The 16,603-nt window shown below is 32.8% G+C and overlaps 2 protein-coding genes and 1 long non-coding RNA gene across 10 annotated transcripts in view; 1 reads left to right on the plus strand and 2 right to left on the minus strand.

Moving 5' to 3' along the window:
* Window positions 1-12,079, plus strand: part of KLC1 (kinesin light chain 1) — a 45,845-nt gene extending 33,766 nt beyond the window's left edge. For 2 of the 5 annotated variants that reach the window (XM_026698564.2, XM_026698565.2), the window contains exons 15-16: window positions 4,213-4,279; window positions 7,260-12,079. In XM_026698564.2, coding sequence (XP_026554349.1) covers window positions 4,213-4,279; window positions 7,260-7,325 — 133 coding nt within the window. In that variant the 3' untranslated portion in view covers window positions 7,326-12,079. Of the gene's footprint in view, window positions 1-1,771; window positions 2,687-4,212; window positions 4,280-7,259 lie in introns of those variants that run through there. The other 3 variants (XM_026698566.2, XM_087922253.1, XM_087922252.1) reach the window with 2 other exon arrangements.
* The window catches only part of LOC113435038 (uncharacterized), a 274,736-nt gene that overhangs the window by 151,370 nt on the left and 106,763 nt on the right, over window positions 1-16,603 (minus strand). The window lies entirely within an intron of this gene.
* The window catches only part of XRCC3 (X-ray repair cross complementing 3), a 624,633-nt gene continuing 621,904 nt past the window's right edge, over window positions 13,875-16,603 (minus strand). For all 4 annotated transcript variants that reach the window (XM_087922256.1, XM_087922258.1, XM_087922257.1 and 1 more), the window contains exons 6-8: window positions 16,311-16,523; window positions 15,966-16,015; window positions 13,875-15,428 (exon numbers count right to left, since the gene is read on the minus strand). In XM_087922256.1, coding sequence (XP_087778382.1) covers window positions 15,179-15,428; window positions 15,966-16,015; window positions 16,311-16,523 — 513 coding nt within the window. In that variant the 3' untranslated portion in view covers window positions 13,875-15,178. The remainder of the gene's footprint in view (window positions 15,429-15,965; window positions 16,016-16,310; window positions 16,524-16,603) is intronic.

Below are 16,603 nucleotides of genomic sequence, written 5' to 3' on the forward strand. Positions count from 1 at the left end.
AGTCAATAAATAATAGCAAAATATTTCCAAAACCATCTACTTCTTTCCTTAAAATATTCTTAAATGCACTTTTTGTTTCTTTCAAGAATATTTTTCTTTCTAAAACCAGCCGAGTAAAAAACAACTTAAAAATTTGTAAACATTTCACAGTTATTTTATATTGCATTAGCATAAGCTTTCATCAATTTTAAAGTTTGGTTTACAAATAAAATACTTAACTACTTTCATTGTTTTTCAAAGAGCAACCCACTTTGTTTTGAAAATATACATTCTATAAAATATTGTTAAATAACAGTATCATTTAAGTGCCCTTATTGAGATCTGCTATTTCTATTAATTTGAGATCCTTTTTTCTGATAAATCTATACAAGCGAAAAACCTTTCAGTTTTTGAATAGTATTGGATATGGGGAGAAGGAAATAAATTAAGATTTATTTATTACTTTTATAAAGTTCTATACACAGTTTTGAAAGAGAATTACCTATATTTTTAAGAAATAAAAAGGAAGGTTTAACAACTAAATTATGCCTTTATAATATTTCAGAGCTTGTTGATTAAAAAAATTACTGGAGTTCAAATACAATTTTATTTTTTTAATTTCTTACAATTGAAGTAATATCCTTCTAAATTCATAATTATTATTATTGGTATTATTACTTGTTTTATTTTTATTCTAATCCAAGCTACAGTATAGTATTTTCCCATCTTATTTATTCTAACTTTTCTTCCTTTTTTGGAATTCCTTCAGAAGAACTGCAGTGTTTCCCTCTTTTAAATAGAAAACATGTTTTTCCTTTTTGAACTATTGCTTTTATTTTTTTCGAGATGATTGTTTGCTTTCAAACTTTCCAATCCCTTCTCATTTGGTAAATCACAGTAGATGGGAGCATTCAACAAAACTTACCTGATCTCAGAAAAGTTAAGGATGGTCAAACTAGATAGTATTTGGATGGGAAATTATTAGGAAATCCCAGGAATGTAAATCATATGAAGAAATTGTTAAAATAAGAAAGAGGCAAATAATTTCTATACTGTGCCGAAAACAAAACATTACCCCACAACCAAATCCTATCTGCATATGTCTAGATAATTACCAGAAGATCAGCTTTGAGGTAGTTTTTGCATTCAGAGAAAAATCTTCGGTAGCTACATTGTTCATTATCCAGTGTGGAACTTGGTAGTCTTACATTCTATGTTAATTAACTTTATTTTGGCACAATTAAGTTGGCACTGAAGGAGTTTTATTTTATAAAAAAATAAATTCTGATATTCAAATTGTCACTGTAGATAATTATATATCTTCTCTTCTATATTACTTTCATGTTCCTATATTACTTTCATGCTGCTGCATTTCCTTAAATATGATTATTATTCTAAGAGTCAATAAACAATTTAAAACATTATTTATATAAAGGGCCGTGATGATTTTTAGATTAAAAATAGCAAGTCTCAGAGCAGTATCACAAACTGTTTTTGACAGCCTGTCTTAAGAGGCTTACACTCTTGGAAAACTGCTGTTGTGAATCATAAATTCATTGGTTCAAAACATGTATGACTTCTTGAGTTCTGCTGCAAGTGGGAATTTGCCCAAATAGAAGAATAACAAGATTCCAATCTACTTTTATTTAATACACACTGTTATATAGTTTAACTTCTAACTAATAGCTGATTTGAAGTGGTATCTGTCCATGATGATATTTATGTGTGATCAGTAAAACAATGGCCTGTAATGTCAATTTTTAGGGTTGGATTTGTTTTTGTTTTTTTATAGAACAATCTACACCACTACCCACCTCCAACTTGGAACTTGGGGCCAATTGTTTATTGAACATGCTTAAGGAAATCAAATGAACACTCAGCAGTAAATAATAGGTTTTTCTTTATTCAATTCTAACCTCTATTAGGCAGAATATGCTCAGATCAAATTGACTAGATTTAATTTTTTATTACAGACAAAATATAAACAGTGATTTCCCAGTGCAGTGCAAAGAAGTCACAGACTGTGTATATCTGTTCTCTATAGCCACAAGTCAACATTCTAGGCTTCTTCTTCCCACCTCTCTAAATTAACTGGTAGGCCTCTTGATGCTAATGTCCTTCACTTCAGTCTCAGCCCTTAGACACTCAGCCTTTACACAGCCCTGTCTTTAGTGGGCAATCTAGTGTTTATATTAGTTAAAATCCTCGGGATTTTTTTTTCTGTACCTTATTGATTTGTACTCGAAGGAATGGTGCTGCAGGAATTATAGTATCATGACCTGGTTGCAGATTCTAATGCAGCAGGAATTTTGAAACATGTGAAAACCAGATTTTGTCTTGTCAAAGATTTCCCATATACTGTACTACTACTATTTATATTCCAAAACAATTAAATTTATATCACCCTGGGTATGAAGTCAATTTTTTAAAATTGACTAATGTTTTAGTGTCATCTGTGGATAATTTTCATTTAAAAACTCAGATGTTCATATCTGTGCTGTGTTAAACATTTTTAGATTAACAATACATGTTTTAACAGTATATATAAATAATATGTAAATATTGCATGACTTACTACTTTATGTTGATAACACCTGTTTTTTAATATGCATGCATTGAAGTTCTTGGATATGCAGAAATATATTGTTATTGTTGGCTCCAATACAGTGTAAATATTTCTTATTTTGTTTAAAATAAATTTGCTTGAATTTCCAAGGCTTGTTATATTAATGGTGTGCATAGGTGAGAATATATGTATATGTATATGTGTGTGTGTATATATACTGGAACAAAGCTGAATACTATACATATATATATATGTAGGTCTAGGTGTTTTCGGGTCTCTTCCCGTGTAAGATTAAGAGTATCTTGGCGACGTTTTGGCGAGGTCCCACTCGCCATCCTCAGGCTGGTGTTTCAGCTGTGTCCACCTCGCCTAAACGTCGCCAAGATACTCTTAATCTTACACGGGAAAAGACCCGAACATGCCAAGACGTGCATACCTGTACCCGTGAAAATCTATATGTTGCTGGGACTGTCTTTTGGCTAAGCTGTGCCAAAAGATATGGTGTGCCTGTCTACTGATATACACTTGCTTCACTCACAACACAAATCTATAAGACCAAATAATTTCAGCCACCACAATATGATCTTTCCAGTGCAAGGAATAAACTATTGCAAACTTCCCATAAAAATCCCTTACCAAAATGACTAGTGTAAACTGACTGGGTAGTAATAGTCAGCTCCCTCATGTTTTTCATCCCAAAATATCCAAGATTAATTAATCACCCAACTTTACTGTTTAGACCTTAAAGATTCATAAGAATCCTAGCTGGCATATGTCTACAGTAATGCAAATGTTTGCTGTGCTGAGCACACCAAAAGTATAGAAAAATAGTAATTTGTATATTATGCTACTTGGTTTTAAATCTTTAAGGGCAAAACCTCTAAAATGTTAGAACCCCCTAAATTATTATAACTGTAGTTATATGTAGGATAATCATTCAATAAATCTTGGAATATACCATGGAAATTCTACAAGGTTTTATCTGCATTGTTACAGCTAAATATGATTATAATAACATCTTCTGGGGCTGAAGAGTTGATTACATTGTTTAATACAGTGAGGTTTGCTACCAAATCTCTGCAGATTGTGGATTTCAGTTGGCTAAGGTTTAAATATTCAGGCAGAATTTTGGCAATGCCTCATATATATTATATTCTACTATCTGTAGTCCAGATCAGAAAAACTATCTCCAGAAAAGAGAATCTCTAAAAACCAATAATTTAAATTAATGTAAATTTAATTTAAATTAAAGCTATTAAGGAACAAGTCAAGATGGGCTATCATTTGTCCACTTAGTTACTAAAAATGAATTACATGTTCTTAACTAAGGATATTTTTTAAAAATGTAGATACCGGTAGTACTATATCTATCTTTAAAATAATGATTTAAAACAGTACGATAGTGAGTTTTAGAAGTTCTATGGTGGGATTTTCCAGTTCAGAGCAAAATAATTTAATTGTTAATAAAATGATACTTAAAATAATTTTAAATTTTATGACCTTTGTGATAAATATAGGAAAATGTGTATATACTAAATTGTATTTCTTTCAGTCATAACGGTGTTATTAGTGTAGGAGTTATTTTCTTGTAATATATGTTTTGTGTATTCAGAGCTTTCCATTTTCAGCTGTTCTGATTGGTTTATCATTGCATGTTCACTGTCCAGCATGAAGCGTGCCAGTTCAATGAATATTCTTAACGTGGGTGGCAAAACAACTGAAGATCATTTTCAAGTAAGAAGACCTATAATACTCTTATGCAACTAGACGTTACTGGCAGGGCTTAAAATAGCTATAGGTAAAATGATGAATTTGGGCATATGAGAACCCAAACTCATACATGGAACTAAGTTTGATAGTGTTTCATTCCTAATTTTATGTCATAACACTGCGACAACCTATTTCAAAGCTTCTAGTATGTAGGCCCAACAACTTTATTTAAAATAGCCATCAACTTTTGCAGTTTTACCCTTTTATATACTGTTGACTGCTGCTAATTCATTGCTCTTTCTATTCTCTGAATATTTTAAGGCACAAATTCCAGTGTTGTCAATAGAAACAATAAGTCTTTCATACAGATAGCAAATGAGGTGACAGAACCATGCAGTTCAGACTACATTCAGGTGTTGTGTAATTGAACATGTCTTCTTGGGTTGTGGATTTGGATTGCTTGCATCTGTCTACGTATGCTATTTTGTAGAAGAGAGTAAGTAATAAATGTAGTATGAATGAAGCTATCTGGAGACTGATAAAGATAATTGGCTATATGTGAAAAAAAACACATATTATACTGTCTTTCCCATAATAGGCAAGCAGAGATTAATAGAGTTGTGAGAGGCATCTGTATGCTATTTATAAATAATTTCAGGTAGCAGACATTTATTGTCTTATGTATGGACAATGTTATTCTGTAATGGCTTGTAGTATAAAGGCATTAGAAGTTACACATAAACTCACTGATATTCAAATCCCCCTTGCAGAAATATTCTCCTTTTTATACTATTTTACTGTATCATGGTTTTTCAAAATCATCAAAATGCTTTTTCTGAACCATACTTGTCTTCAACCTTGATTATTAAGGGAAAGCAGACAAACTGTTATTGACTGCTTTATGTTCACATTTCCTGACGTTTGCAAGGTTACCTTCACTGTCCAGGCATTTTAAGTGACTATTGGAGTTTAGTGTCACACTGATTAGGATTAAAATATATCTGTACAACATCCAGCATACTGATGCATTTAAATGTCAATCTGCAGCACTTTGGCAGTTGTGTAAATTGGATAATTAGTCTAGAAGGCAATTAACAGTGGAAGGAATTCTGTGTGGCTTTTCCAATTTGCCAGCTTTTGCTAAAGCCAGAGGCTACTCAAAGAGCTTGGTTTACTCTCTAGAGCAGAGGTGTCAAACTGTATTTCATTGAAGGCCACATCAGAGTTGTGTTTGACCTCGGGGGGCCAGGGTGAGTGTGGCCAGCTCAACATCACCCATGTCAGGGGCGCCTGTGGTGGCCCAAGCAGTCTGCCAGGGAAATGGGCTCCCGAGTTCTGTTTCTGGCTGTGACAGCCTCCTGCAACCCTCTGCCAGTGAAAACGGAACTCGTGAGGACTGCATAGCACTCTCCTGAGCTCCTTTTTTGCAGGCAGAGGCACCACAGGGTGGTCCTTTGATATTTACAAGCCGGCCCTGCAGGCCAGATCTAAGCATCCCGTGGGCCTTGAGTTTGATACCCCTACTCTAGAACAACTTTAATCTACCCCAAGGGGCAGTAAGTAAAAATAAATTGTGCCCCTGAGTAATTACAGGAAGATTTACACTTAAAAAATATTTTCAAACTCCAACCAATACTTTTTATAAAGATTGTTTTTCAAAATTCAATTTCTATATAGTACTTGCTAATGAAAATAATTGGGTAGGCTACAATCTTCCACGGGGAAAAATGAGATCTCAAAATATTAACCCAGTCACATTTTAATAATGTCTGCATGAAGATTCTCCTTCACATGTCTTAATATTTGTCATGTTTGATTTAGTAGTCTTGTTTAAATGACTAGTGTTATGTTATGGCTGTTAACTAACCCTATAATTTCAACTAACATAGATGGCAATGTAGCAGATCTTTCAATATTAATGCATAACACCAGGAGAGTAAAAAACCTACACACGAGTAGTTCCAGTTGTCTGAAATATTCTTGCATTTATATAAAGCCCAAAATAAGATACCTAAAGCAATTAAGAATTTCAGTTTTAAAAATGGAACTATTTATAACTGGAATATAATAACATGAGTTAATAAAAGTAAAATAGTTGGAGGGATAAAGTCTTCAGTTTTTGAGGCGTTTGTCTTAATAAGGTTGTAAAGCTAAATATTTAATTAATAATGAGGCCACAATAGCATCATAGGCACCCCTCCCTTTCCTTGAATCTGTACAGAAGTTTGATCAGATATGAAAAAAGGTAAAATAGTCCTATTTTTATAATATAATATAAATATATGATATATGATGTGCATTTTATATTACAAATAATCATAGCTCTTAGCATTTTCAGGATGCAACATTGTATTTTTTCTTGTTTGCTGAAGTTTCTATATTTTCATGAGTTCTATATCCTGTGGCAGAACTTGTTATCAGTCAGTGTTATCATACAAACCATAGAATTTAGGATTGTTAAAAACTTCCAAGATACCTTAAGTTCTGATAAAACAGCTTTGAAGATCTTTCATGCTCACATGCTATCTTAGAAACATATTTTTAATTGCTCACTTCCTAAAACAAGTACGATAAAAAAAATTCTGATAATCCAATTGGCTACTTTGTGTAATAAAGAATGATTTGACTGAACACGTGTTCTTCAGATAACCACAGTTTGAGAACAGAAGCAACTGCTTCCAGGTTTGTGCTTGTGGTGAAAAAAGGTACTTTAATTCGGAGCTTTTTGGATTCCTCTTTAAGGAACTGAATCAGGCACTGATAAAGATACGAAATGTTCTTGTTGCATGTTGGAATAAAGTTTATCTAGATAACTGAAAGTGTGTTGAACAATCTTGAAATTCAGTTAAGATCCTAAAACTAATTTTAGGTAAACAGTACCAGTCTTTTGTTTTTTTATTTTGGATTACCATGTATTTTGTTCATTTGGAGTTTGTATTTTTCAATGACTGATTGCACAGTTTACAACTATATATAAACTCTTTTTGTTCTCTTTCCTATGCAGGGACGAACTAATTGTCTGACAGATTCAAGAGCTAAGAGTGTCAGTCACACTGATTTGGCCCACTGAGGTTCTGGAACAGATGCTAGCTAAAATATTCGTATGAATCATGAAGCACTGAGATTCAGAGGTTTTGGGGGTCCCCATTATGATCTTTTTAGCACTTTCTAGGTTAAAGACATAAGAGAATGGACTATTTCTAGGCTCTCTTAAAATAACTGGCATTTTAAAGAATCCTAGCGTTAGCAATTAGCTTCTTTCTGAAGCATGCTGAGTTTGTTGCATTGTTACTAGCAAATTGGAGTTTGTTACAGATAGCTGTATAGCAGTATTCATAAGCAGAGGAAAATATGCCCACAGAAAGGAACTGAAATACAAAAAATGCAAAAGCTTTCCTCAACATGCTGTTTTAAAACTGTTACAGGAACATCCATTTTTAACTATGTAAGCATCTGCTAGAATGAGATTTACATTAAGTTCATCGCTGTAAGGAATAAGGACTTTGTACACATTATATATAGATTACAGATATGAAAATCGTCATGTAGCTTATGACATTCAGGTTTGAAATCAAGAAGGCACGATACTGGTTAATTGGAATGGAATAACTTTGACACCTCTTGAAAATGACAATAGCCAATTTATTGTGGCTTTCTTCAGTCTAAAAAATAATGAAAGTGGTGCAATTTACTTTAACCTGGAAGAGAAAAGCAGAATAAGCTAAACCCATCAGGTTTTCAGTCTTCATTTCAATCCCACAGAATACTCCTTTTTTTCCTCAGTCCAGAATTGTAAGAAATTGTTTGCCCTCTTGAATCTGACTTCTATTTCAGTTTGGAGGGGAAAAATAAGTACTGTACTGTGAAGTTGTGGCTTGCAAGAGGATCTCCTAAGAAATTTGTCAGGATAAACAAAAGCCAATTAGTGGCAACTTTTTCAATCTTCCATTGGTTTATTACTTGTTTGGATGATAAAGTCTTTCTCTTCTCAGGGGACTAGATAAGAAAGGATGTTTATCTGTTTCCATTTTGCAATACTATTATTTGCAAGCAGGAAGTAGGAAATGTGTCCAAGTCATGATTGTATGCCAAGAAAATTAAATCTCTGGCCACTAGGAATAACTGAGCTAAATTAATTTTGCTTACTTTTTTGCAGTACAATCAATATTAATGTGAACTGCAGAGGTTAAAGCACTAAAAGGGGAATGTATTCTAGTTTTATAAAAATTACATGTAACAAGATTTGTGGTGAAGCTACATCAGTCTAGTCTTTAAATGAAAACTGAGGTCTGGTCAATGCTGCTGACTATATAGAGGTTTTGCATATCATTTGCATATCATTTGCAAATCTCAGTGAATTATACTTGCTGGTTCACAATGGAGTTGGTTATATTGTTCTTAACCATCTTCGTTAAATTCTAAAATTCTGAACTGACTTTGGAAAGCAAATATAAAGAAACCAAAAAAGCTGATGTAAGATACAATGACTCTCCATTTTAAAGTTGTTGTATTTGGATTCCTGTCTGAAAATGCTGAAAATTACCATTGGTGGTATATTCTAATACAATTTCAGCCTGTTACTCAAAGTGGACAATAAATACGCCTTATTCAATATATTTTTGAGAATAAGAACATAAAATTTAAAGGTCTTTGGAATGAAGTGGTTAGGTTATTAAAATAATACTAGTCTCCCTTATTTTTAACAATTTTCCCATTTTTATTTTCTTAAGGAGAAAAAGATACATAAATAAAATGTCCTTTGTATGGTAACATGGTTGTGAGTTACATTGTCCTTTGTGTTTAATAAACATTTTTTTCAAATGAATATTCATATTTATCTTTATATTGTTATAAAATTACCTCTTGCATGCATACAGTTTAAATGAAAGTTGAAAATATATCCTGCCAAAAAGTTGAAGGGGGGCAGCCTTTTAATACCATCTTATTTTGATCTTATAACAAAGTATAATAGTATGCTTAGAGGAATGAAGCACAACAGCTGGCTCTTCATTTGGCGGGACTAAAATTTTGATCTGTCCAGTAGAACGTATGAATATTGTTACTTTATGTCCTCCAAAGGAGATGAAATAAATTCTCAGAATTTTCAGGATATCTAGACTTAAAATTCTGGAAATTATAGGAAAATCTACTTTTAGAAGATAAATCTAGTATGTTATGTATTATGAATAAGCAAATGACCTAAAATATTAATATTGTCTCATGGGAAATAAATGTTTATGGCTAATCTGTATAACTCTGCTAAACTTGGTTCTTAGTATCTGACTATCCTGCCTTGCTTATTATGGATCTATCAGTGAATAAGAAATGAGAGAAAAAATTTACCTGATACTTTTCTTTGAAGCAGTTTACTCAGTTCATTTGATTAGAAAACTAGATATACACAAACCTATGGTTGGGCCATGCTGTGCAATGGGTGGTTGTGATAAGTTATCACTCTACTGATATACTATTGAGGAAATTATGGCTATAGTATATCTTATCTTCTGCAATGTTATAGAAACAGTTACCATATATTTCCAGCTCATGATACAAACAGTTTAGCTTTTCACTAATTTAAGTGAGTATTGTAAAAAAAATAAATCACCATTCATTTCATTAGAATCTTGTATTTGGTGCAAAAATAACTTTGGTTTGTGCATCTGTTGTACCCATTTGAAGAACTCACCAGCATGGGGGTTCTTCCTGAAGATTGCCATTTCTCACGACTCTGGGGTTTTTAACTAAAACAGCTATGAATTGAGAGCTCAATTGCAATATTAATCTATCTGATATCTGCACATTAGCTGTCTTGACAGCAACATTATTCAGATAGATTTTTTTCCTCTTTAGTTTTTTCTTTAATTTTAAAATAGTATAAGTGATGGTGGTAATCTAAATTGCCTGTTACATTATATCTTTTCTTGGACAATATTGTTAACTAGTACCCAGGTCACAATTTTATTTGTATTATAAAATAAATAAAAATATGTTGCAATATTAAATATAGTTTACCTAAGCTACATCTTTAATAGATGTTCCTATATCCATTTAGGATACTCAAGAATATAATTAGCCACCATACAAGTCTTTGAAAGAAACATTGGGGTTGGGCTAGAAGACCTCCAAGGTCCCTTCTAACTGTTATTCTGTTAACATGATGATCTAGAACACTTGCCTTGCTTGATTCAGTAGTTATTCATAAATATATGAAAAATTGGCATTAGTAACATCTGGTTTCAAGAAAATGCTTCATGGAAAACAATTCAGATGACATTTACTACAGATATCCCTCTTTGCAAGCAGGAATGCTTTTTAGGTTTAACAATATGTTAAATCAGCTGGCTAAAAGATGTTTTGTGTTAAACTAGTAATTCCACTGATTATGGAAAATTAAATATTTTTATTGTATATATTTCTGAAGCAGGTTGTGTAGTGTTTTACTGAATTTGTTTACAATGTTGAAATACACCAATTTGTTAACAAGGTCAATTTTCCCACTGAACTCTGCTACTGAAATCTGCTGAAGTACAAAATTCATACTTGTAACATAAATCCATGTAAAAAATATTTTGCCAGAACATATTTATATTTTGCTGAAATTATGAATATTCCTTTAAAAATATGAAACTTTATTTCATTATTGTATATCGCAATATTAAATCAGAAAAAAAATGTTACTTTTAAAAACACACTACTGTAATTCTTAATCAGTGTGTAATTATCAATGTGCAATTCTATGGCTTCAGATAGTAAATTAAATAGTTTTTGTACCCTGTATGTATGACTTATCGCAACTGGATGTAACTAATGGCATTTCATCTGTGCACTTTATGCATGGAAGCACTGATGGGGCTATTGTGTAATGGCAGGATATTCAGCTAAACTGCTGAAATGGAGGAATTCATGTACCCTTTTGAAACTCGCTTCAGAGCACTTAAGGATACCATAATCGGAGAAAAAGCAACAAAGCAGCAGTTTAAAAAAGGAAATAAATTGTATAGGTAGTCCTCGACTTACAACAGTTCATTTAATGATAGTTCGAAGTTACAACGGCATTGTTTTTCACACAACTGTGGCAGCATCCCTATGGTCATGTGATCAAAATTCAGACTTTTGGCAACTGACTCACAGTTATGATGGTTGTAGTGTCCCAGGGTCATGTGATTACCTTTTGCAACCTTCTGGCGAGCAAAGTCAATGGGGCAGCCGGATTAATTTAACAACCATGTTACTAACTTTTAAAAACTGCAGTGATTCTCTTAACAACAGTGGCAGGAAAGGGCATTAATGGGACAATGTTCACTTAACAACTGTCTTGCTTAGCAACAGAAAATTTGGGCTCCATTGTGGTTGTAAGTTGAGGACTACCTGTAGTTCAAAATAGTATAATTTTAACACTGGAAAATATTAAAATGGAAATAGGCTAAATCAATCTTTTAGATTTGATTCTCCATATTTTATTTTAAAAAATTGCATTCTTTAAAACAGAACTGTTCTAATGAGGAATTTTATTCTTACACGAAGAAATCATGCATGATAATTTATCTGCAAAACTAAAAAATGGCTCTTTTAAAAGTCACAGTCTGTTTTTTTAATTGGAAAAGCATATTTTCAATTTGCCACAACAATTTCCTTCCTCTGTTTGGATTCTTAAATGGATGTTAAAGTGAAAATATTTGCCTTAGGCTAAAGAAGCAGACTTTCTTCAGAAGTGTATAGCATGGTGTCTTTTGTTTTGTTTTAATCTGTTACAGAGTTATGAAGTATTTGTTTCATAAAGCTTTCTTGTTACTCTCAAAGTGTAAAAATAAAGAGTCAAACAGAGCTAGATAAATGTGGTTTCTTTATTAAAGGGGCAGAAATGTTCTGTGCATGAAATGTTAACAGTCCTCAATACTGGTTGCTTAGCAACCATTGGAAGTTCAAACAGACCGGGTACTTCAGTCCAAATTTGAAGTTCCAAAAGTGTGCTCCCCCTTACACACACATGACTGTACAAACCAGTCCATCTTTACAGCCCTTTGCAGTATTCTGTGATCACGTTTTACGAAATTTTGCTGAAAACCAACATTTACTTCTGGGTTTTAGCAAAACTATACCTGTAGTGAACCATTGGTTCACTTAACAATCACTGGATTTGATTAACAACTACCACAAAAAAGAACTGTTAAAAGTGGGGATTTGCTTTATGGCCATCACGAGTTACAACATAGCAACCAGCTGTGAATTCTAGGAGTTGAAGTCAAACATCTTAAAACATTATCTTAGGAAATAACTATGTTCAAAGAAACTTATGTTCTCCTTGTTCTCTCAAACCATCTTTTTTGTAATTCCACCCCATTACCTTATAGAATCCACCCTGCTAATGTATATACATGATATGCTGCTATATCCAATCCGTTATTTTGCATGATTCTCTACAGAGGGCTGCATCCCTAACTTCTGCATACCTAAAAAACAACTTGTGCTTCAAGATTATTGTGTACTGATCCACATTTCAAATGAACATTTCGGGAATTTATGAAAGAAATTTATCCTACAATATACAATCTTGACTAATGCAGTCTGTTTCTCGGTGGAGAACAAGGTTTTTTCCTTAAAAATGTAGCATTAAATTTGGGAGAAAGTGCTATTTTCTTAAATACCCTGAAGAATATTGCACTGGAGACAAGTACATGTTTTGTTTAATCTGAACTGTTTGTTTTATCTTCAGGTCATCGTTCTATGAAACTTAAGACAACATAATGAGACACAGAATTAAATATTTTCAGGAAAACAATCCAGCCAAAGTCAAGTGTATTTTATTACTTTGGAAAATTTCTAAACATATATTCAACTATTAATAAGCCTGTAGTTTATATTAGGAAAGCTGAATGTTGGCATTGTAAACTTAAATAATCTTCATCTTTAGTTGCTTAACCAAACAGTCATCTAAATTTTTGTGGTAAAACAATCAAACTTCTGCAATCTGCTTGAAATGAAATCTAATAAAAGTTGTATCATTTAATTCTTCCAGTCATGATGGAGATAAAACACGCCCACCATATAGTTCCCAAACATTTCTGACATAATTAAAACTTTAAAAAAGATTCAGTGTTAAATGAAAATCTAAGATTCTCCATTGCTGCTGTGGCACTCAACATTTGTTCATAGTATGTTAAAATGTTATTACATTACATTACTTTAATATTTACATGGCTTTTTGATAATTTTTATTGTTAAACATGATTTAAAGTACATGCAAATTGCCATATAGTATTAACAAAAAATTAAAAGCTTTAAGCTTGAAAAAAAGCTTAATAGTGTATTGATTATTAAGAAAGAAAGAAAGTCTCATGTATTCTTACAGAGAAAATTTATTAGCAGGACAAATATTTTATTTGGACAAATAAAGAGTCCAGGATTTTCTATCCTTGTGTGGCCACAAGAAGCTGCTGCATTTTAATTGATTAATTTCACAATTTACTAGAATGTATGCAATATGCTAACCAAAACATTGTGATCTGAAGATGTTTTAATGAATAGGATCAACTAGGCTAAATATTATTTGAACAGGACTTCCTGTGATAATGGGAATCGTTTAAATACAGTGTAATAAAATATTTCTAGACACAAAATACAAAGTGAAGGAATACTCTCCATTTAATCATCCATAAATTGCATTGAGAAGCTTCTTCTTGCAGAAATCTATTACAGCATTTAGGAAAAACATCTCCCAAAATATGATTTGGAGAAGGTGTATAACAAGTACGGTATATAGGCACAGTATTTGACAATGATATGAGAATAAGTGAATCAATCAGCAGACAGTCTCTGCTCATCCCATGAAATCTACCAGTGGTGCATATGGATATTTCAAGTCCCCCTAATGAAATAGTGTCATCTATTAGGATTTGGAAAGTTTGTCTTCTATGTTACAACATCACCCTATAGAATTTCATTCCCATCAGATTTTGATTATCCCAACTCTGAAATGACTTTTGAGTCTGTTGGGATTTGGCCTTAATCAACCTCTACTGCGAAGGATTTTAAAATGTTTTTAGCCATGTATAAGCTCCCCAGAGTTACTACTGGCAAGTTGGGTAGCCACATGAATCATTTAAATAAATAGTAAATAAATATGGACATTTAAGTCTTATTATCTTTTCCCCCTAAGATAGGGGACATGAGGTCTTTATCTGCTAAGTTTCATCTCTTGGGGTTCTTGTATATTTTAAATTTAAATCTTTAGAAATTTAGAAAATCAAATTATTTTTCCCCATGTGGAGACTGCAATGGAAGTTACCTATATTTACATTTAGTGCACAGGCAGAATATAAATATGACCTCATAAGTTAAAACAGCAAAAAAAGTTTTAAAAAGACATTTTCAAATTTGTTATCTTAAAAGATAAACAAGGGACCCAACTAAATCTCCCCAGGAAAATAATTTCCCAGCCATGCTAGTAAGTTGCCTCACACCATTAATAGTCTACCCTGACTTTAAGACTGCAGCATGTTTAAATGGATTTCAGCCTAAGCACTTTCAGTGCAGCATGTTAATCCTGTGTTAAATACATGTAAATGTAATTGCTGACAGCAAAGAATTTCCTTTATAGAAATAGTTTAACTTTCAAAGGTTTTTCAGTTCAAAATTATTTGATCAGATGTTTGTAATATATCTGTTTTATGCTGCTAAAGGGGATTCTTTTATGAACTGAAGTTTTGTTGTTCTATTTTTGTAGTTTAAACTGGAGTTCAAATTATTATTTGCCTCCATTCTGAGAGCACAGTCCAGTTCAAATAATACAAGAACTACTGAGCAGGCACTTTGCTGAGCAGACAGGATAATGCAATAAATAGGATGATACAAGCACAGGAACAGATTGAGGATTTTTAATATATTAGCTCCGTTTTATACTGAAAAATGATTAAAAATACTGCTTTACGTTTCTTCATAATCATGACTGATTTTCCTGATTCCTTTGACACCTTCCAAATTTACAGTATAATAGCAAAAATGCTGGGGCAAATGAGGCGCAAAAATAATTCTTAATATTCGGAGCTCACTTTTACTATACAGTGTTTCTCCACCAGTCAGTGCTTGGTTTACAGTACGACACACCATCAATCTCATCAACAGCTGGTTAGACCAAGTTATTCCCAGTGCTGGAACAACAGTCCTGGCTGAGCAGCTGAAACACAAAGCCTGCAATTACAAAATATTCTACTCAAGAAGATTTCTGTTGGGCAGAAGTGTGGTTGGTCACAGCCTCACTCATCACAGTTACTGTTTCAATGAAGCAGAATCCATCTAAAATCAGGTGTTTTCACCTTGTGTTTCGGGCTAGCCACAGAATCCAATAACAATTCTTACATCATTCCAACTCAAAATGAGTTATTATAGGTAGGGTGAAAAGAACCCAGTATCAATAGAATAGAATTGAATAGAATTGAATGGAATGGAACAGAACAGAACAGAATTGAATTCTTTATTGGCCAAGTGTGATTGGACGCACAAGGAATTTGTCTTTGGTGCAAATGCTCTCAGTGTACATAAAAGAAAAGATACATTCGTCAAGAGTCAAGAATCATAAAGTACAACACATGCACACTATTGCACACATACAACATATGAGATATATGTTTAGATCTCTTTCTCTCACTTTGTATGTATGTGTGGGTGTGCATGGGTGCATAAATGTGTGCTTGCTGAATTTTTTTCCACTCACCTTTGAGTATTCCAAACAGCATTTTTCCTCTCATTCATTGCATCAGTTACCTAGATTATGCAAAAGAAACAGAAAGAAATGTACATTCAATGCTTTGTCAGCATGTAGTAACAGGAAAGAAAAATAGTTTTACTTCAAATAAAATACTTTGGTTAAACCAGTTAATTAACCAATGTTAATTCTGGTGAAACACAAAATTTTACTTGCAAACATTCCATTCTTAACTGTGAATTTCATTTAAGTGATTAAATCAAGGTCCAGTCAAATAGTAAAAACCAGTTAGATGCATATAACTCTCCTGAAATTAGTGAGATGTTGCTTAAGCCAAGCAAACTGCAATCTTACCTGATTAATGCATATTATGGGGGTCTGGAACCTGCTGCTTAATCTGTGAAGTTTTGCCCCAAATCTCTGTAAATATTTAGCTTTTGGGAGAGAATCTGTAGCACTGAATTCACATCTGAACAAGGCAGCAATGGAGTCGATAATAATTAGCCGCACCATTCCTCTTGAGAGTAGCAAGCTAAGTCTCTTAGTAATGCATTCATGGAAAGTGTCCTATAATAAGAAGGAAATACAACAGGATGTCTGTCAAGAACAGCACAGTTGTAAAAAAAAATCTGTGCTCCAGTGGATGT

Source organism: Pseudonaja textilis, chromosome 1, assembly GCF_049901715.1.
Source record: "Pseudonaja textilis isolate UNSWEBS1 chromosome 1, rPseTex1.2, whole genome shotgun sequence".
NCBI classification, from domain to species: domain Eukaryota; kingdom Metazoa; phylum Chordata; class Lepidosauria; order Squamata; family Elapidae; genus Pseudonaja; species Pseudonaja textilis.